This window comes from Haliaeetus leucocephalus, unplaced genomic scaffold (assembly GCF_000737465.1).
Source record: "Haliaeetus leucocephalus isolate CR32 unplaced genomic scaffold, Haliaeetus_leucocephalus-4.0 Scaffold932, whole genome shotgun sequence".
NCBI lineage: Eukaryota > Metazoa > Chordata > Aves > Accipitriformes > Accipitridae > Haliaeetus > Haliaeetus leucocephalus.
Genome location: NW_010973368.1, coordinates 4,800,115 through 4,805,302, shown reverse-complemented (window position 1 = coordinate 4,805,302; position 5,188 = coordinate 4,800,115). Strand labels below are relative to the sequence as shown.

Genomic DNA, 5,188 nt, shown 5'->3' with positions numbered 1-5,188 from the left:
CCCCCGTGAGAGCTGGCAGATTCTTCCTCCTCTACATCACCCGGCTTTAGCCATGCCAGGACCTTCGCTCCTATGCCACAGCTCAGCTTCATCTGGCGACCGCAGCAGGAGGCTTTGGAGGCACGGACATCGCTGTGCCCCTGCAACAGCTCCGCGGGGGCTGGACACCCCCTTAGCACAGCTGGGCTGATTTCTCTCCTGTGCCCCGTGGTGGGGCTCTGCTCTGGAGAACCATGTCTAGGAGGTTGTCCGTGCAGACCCCAAGCTCCCTGGGCTGTAATTTCTTGGGTTTTCCAGAAACCCTTTGGAAAAAACAGCATTTATCAGCTGATTTCCAACTCTCTAGGATCCCCATGTGCAGGAGAGAGGTTGCACATTGCAGTCAATAGCTTGGCTATTCGTCTCAGGGTGTGAGAAATCCCGTGCCTGCTCCTGGGAATTTGTGATAGTAACGGGAATTTGTCAGGCTGCTTTTATTGCAAACTCATCCTCCAGCCCCGCTGCTGGAGGGATGCTCTGGTGCTTCCCCACAGAGAAGGGCTCCTGGGCAGGAATTTGGTCAAGCTCCTCCTCACTGGATACAGGCACCAAAACTTTATTTAGCTCTCCTGCCACATTCTCGCCTTCTCCAGCAAGCGTTTTCTATCTTCAACATCTATCAGTCCTACAAACCCTCTGGCAGGTTTCCTGCTTCTGATGTGTGAAGAAAAATCCAGTACTTGCTTTTATGCTCACTACAAATTTCTCCTTAAAAGCACTCTTCTCCCTGCCTTAGTGTATTTTACATCTAACCTTGCAGAGTTTAGATTTTCCTCATTTGGGAACAGCTTGACTTTTAAAAGGATGTCTTCTTACTTCTAATAATCTCCCTTAATCTGCTCTTTAGCTGTGCTGGCTTTCCCTGTGGTCTTTCTCACTTATTTTTTGATGAGCAATATACATTTGCCCAGAGCATCCGCTACTGAGCCTTTAAACAGGCCTCCTGCCACCTGCAAGGATTTTGATTCTTTACCTTTCCTGCCTAGTTTTTTTTTTAATAAGTCATGTCATTTTTTCATAGTCACACCAGGGACTGATTTTTGAGCTTTTGCTGCCAAAACCCAGAAAGAGATAGCAAAACATGTCCATCTGTGCTTGTTTCCAGCGAAGCCTACTTTGTGCCTGGTGTGGTAGAGAGAAACAAAAGATGACTTTAAAACCCCCGCAACCCACCACGCCAGCAGAGGTGGAGGTGCAATCCAGGGGACTCTGTCCTGCCGGGACCAGAAAGGTGTGCAGCGAGGCTCTGGCCATGTATCCGACTAGGTCCCCGCAGCTGGCAGGGAAGGCCATGCAGCTGGGAGATGCTCACCCTGGCAGGAGCATCTCCTCCAAGCTGCTGCTCAAGGTAGATGCCTCAGAACAAGCCAGGACAAAGAAACCCTCCAGCTTTCCCAGGAACATCCAGCTGCTAAAGGGTGTTAAGCAGGAAACCCTGCACTGGAGGGGTTAATTTCTCCCATTTAACTTCTGACCTGGGCTTCTGGTGAAGCGCAGGGCGGGCTGGGCCAGGACGAGCCCAGCCTGGGCTCCCGCTGCCACAGCCACCAGCCACCAGCACTTACCACATCCTTGTTGTCAGCATCCAGGGGGCTGCTCTCCGATGGGGACTTCTCCTTCTCGCTCTGCTCTCCATAGAAAAGTGACGTCAAACTTTGCAGTGAGGGGTGGAGTGGAGGGTGGAGCGGAGGGGTGAGGCAGGAAAGAAGCAGCAGATGGAAGAGTATGAGCATCCTCGGAGAAGCTTCTCCTAGGAGAGCAGCCTGGAAAATACCTCCCCTCTCCCCGCACTCTGCACTGGGGCTGGACCAGTGACTACTGCTGGGCTCAGGGCAGCGGCTGCATCTTGCTGCCTCAGCACCAACAAGTCACCGCAGCTTCTCTGTGGCCCAGGCCCACAGTGCGGTGGCTCATGGGGAATTGGCCTTAGCTCCAGGACAAGGGACTGCTGAACCAGATTTTCTTCTATTCCACTGGTGTCAGCCCTCTCAAATGGTATTGCAGTAAAAAGGAATGTAATCAGAGCTTGCATTTTAAGTCTTGATTGCCCCTTTGATCTCCCTGGTGAAGGGAAACATCGCCTGTCCATTGCCAGACTCAGCTCCAGAGCCCGAGGCCAAGATGAGCTGGAGACAGGAGAAGGCAGGAGAGAGCCTTTTACAGAGTTTGCTTCTGCGGGCTGCCCAGCCTTTCAGAGACCCCTCCTGTGTGCACCCACTTGCACAAAGAAAGATGCTTTGCTGTCCTGGGCACGCCATGCTCTGGCAGGCAGGCAGCTGTGGGCAGCACAGCCCACCTGGAAATCTGGTCTGGGCTCTACTTTCACCAGGACACTGGTATTTTTTGTGGGATTCTGCACCTAGACCAAAAGATGGGCCAGGCAAGCCACCTTGGTGACATGAGGAACAGTGTTATTGCTGTGTGCCTCCCTCCTCCTACTCATTCCCAGAGAGTGGCAGGGGGAGAGGCAGCAGCTTGGTCCCCACTTGAAAGCAGCTCTTGGGCCTCTGTCCTTCCCAGGACAGTGCCCTCCCTGGCACCAAGAGCACGGTCACCAGATGGTGCCTGCAAGAGGAAATCAAAGCTGGCCTGGCCTTTCCCTCTCCCTGCAGCAGATGGTGCCTGTGCCTCCATGGGCAAGGGCAGCCAGGCCATTCCCAGCGGGAAGGAGGGACAAGAACACCTGCTGAGCTTCTCCGTGGGCCACCCTGCAGTGCCGGCCCTCCTGCCAGCCCTCTCGGAGAGGCTGGAGCCATCATCCGTGGTGGCCTCGCATCCTCCTCACCTATCATTGTCCATCAGCAGCGCCAGGCGCCCATAGTCCCAAGCTGCTTTCCGAAGGCAGGAGAAGACCAGGAGGAGAAGCTGGAAGAAGAGGGAAGAGGAGAGGTGAAGGGTTTACCGCAGGGTCTTGCCCCGTAGGGTCTCCTCACATGCCTCCCATCTGTTTTCTCACTCATGAGCCCAAGCTCGTGCAAAACTCTTGCCTCAAGCCAAACTGCTCCTGCTCTGTGATCTTGCCACTGCTGCCCTTTGCCCACCACGATGTGGGCAAAGCTCTTGGTCCCCACACTCACCCCCGTTCCTCCAAATTAGCTGGGTGCACCAGCACGCAGGCTGCACTCACGTGTGGCTGTCAGCACACCCATAACACACGCACCCACCCCCCGCGCCGCCACGCTCACAGCCGGTCTCAGACAGCACAGCCGGGGGCTGCGGTGCCCGTAGGCATGGCACCCTCCTGGCCCGCTCACCAGCCAGAGGATGAAGTTGATGGCGAGCACGGTGGGCACGCCACCGAACGGCAGCCCTTCCAGGACGGTGCTGCGGGAGCGGGCACTGAAGCATTGCTCCTCTGTGCTGTTCACCAGGGCGTCCAGGAAGCTGAGCACGTCCAGAGAGGTGGGGCCGGCACCATCAGGTGCTGGCTCCACCGAGTACACGCTCTCCATCGGTGCCGTCGTGGGGCCTCAGCCTGCAACGCAGGGGCAGGGGTGAGGATGGAGAAGCCTTTGCCTGAAAGAGGGCCGTGGCTCTTTCAGGTCCTCCAGCGAGGTCCAAGGAGCTCACTAAGGGCAGAGAGGGGAGAGGACTGACTGGTGACTTTGGAGTTTCCCCAGTCCCAGTCTCTCCCAGGGAGGGGCTGTGGGACACAGGGCGGGGGGTGTTGCTGAAGAGATCTCGCAGCTACCTCATACCCTCTCCCCACCCCATTAAACCCCATGCTATTTGGTTGTCTCCATCATACCTGAGACAGGTCTCTCACCACCTCTGCCCCTCAGTCCTGGAAGCTGGGTTGAGTCATGGCCACCCTGGTGTGGTCAGCAGGCAGGAACAAGAGGCCAAAGCATTCGCTTGAATTTCTGAGAGTAAGAGCAATGATGATGTTAACAACTGGGCTGCTGGGGCTACGCTGGCTTCGCTCCCCACAGCCAGATATCTACTGCATGTGGAACATCCCTAAGCCCTCCATTCTCCAGCATCACGACCTGTGTGACTCAGGAGTCATGGGACCTCCCTTCCATCTTTCCACCAGAGCAGAATTGCTCCTTACAAGGTATCTTGATGTCTTCAGAAGAATCAGCTTCTCAAAACCCTAAATGCCAGGCTTCCCTCCACTTCCCCAGGAGCTGATACCGCAGGCTACAGTCCTCACTGGTATGAAATACTTAAAGGCCATTAATGGCCAAGACTGTGGCTTGTTTCCAAAACCTTTCCTACTGACGTGCTTTAGGTAGGAGAGGATCCTCTCCAAACCTGCAGTGCCTGGGACCCCTGGGAACAAGCACCCTACAGCAGCCAGCATGGCTGTTACTCATGGGGATGCCACAGATCTGCATGCCAAGACAGTGCTGAACGGCTGCTGCGCTCACCAGAAGGACAGGAGGAGAGGGAACCAGCACAGCAAACACTAACAAACACAGGGTGGGGACAACAGGGCCAGAGTCTCTTCTCCTCGTGTACCTGCCATGCCTCCGTGCCTTGGAGCTCCCCCAGCACCTTTAGTCAGCTGCTCCTGGTGCCTGGAGAGCTGTGTGGCCTTCAAAGGAGGACAGCTATGACCATAGTGAGATCAACCACATCGCCAGGGTGACAGGCACCCTGGGACAGTGGGGGGGTATTCAGGGTGCTCTCACGATGGTCCATTAATAGGTTGTTGAGGGATTTTCAAAATGGCAACCAGGTTGGGTCCCTAACATCTCTTCCGAAAGGCCCCGACTTAGGATGTCTAGTACTTTCTAGGTAGATAAACCTAGAGGGCTGAAGACCCTGCTTAGGGGAAGATTGAGGTTATCAGTGTGTGTGGGAACAGATAGACAAAGAAGCATTGTCTTTGGACGCCTTGAGCAACGAAATATAATTTTAAAGTTGGCCGGGTCCAGAGCAAGGGCTTTTATCAGATGACCTCCAAGTGGGCCCTTCCAACTGCAGTTATTCTACGTCCCTATTCTTGGGGACTTGTGCTCCTGACAAGAACACCTTCTGGCCTGCCTGAAGTTTATAACGAATTATATGAGTGCCTTGCCTTGCAAACATGCTGAGCACAGTACATTGTAACCAGTATATTGTGGCCAGTGCAAAGGCCATGTGAAACCTCAGCATGCTTATTAACATGTACTCCTGTGAGCTTTGTATTCAAGCCACTGGG

General features: G+C 54.7%; 1 protein-coding gene across 1 annotated transcript in view; it reads right to left on the bottom strand.

The window, feature by feature from the left end:
* The window catches only part of TMEM63C (transmembrane protein 63C), an 11,585-nt gene extending 8,094 nt beyond the window's left edge, over positions 1–3,491 (bottom strand). The window contains exons 1-3 of the mRNA XM_010583757.1: positions 3,294–3,491; positions 2,825–2,904; positions 1,605–1,692 (exon numbers count right to left, since the gene is read on the bottom strand). Coding sequence (XP_010582059.1) covers positions 1,605–1,692; positions 2,825–2,904; positions 3,294–3,491 — 366 coding nt within the window. The remainder of the gene's footprint in view (positions 1–1,604; positions 1,693–2,824; positions 2,905–3,293) is intronic.
* Positions 3,492–5,188: the final 1,697 nt, after the last annotated feature.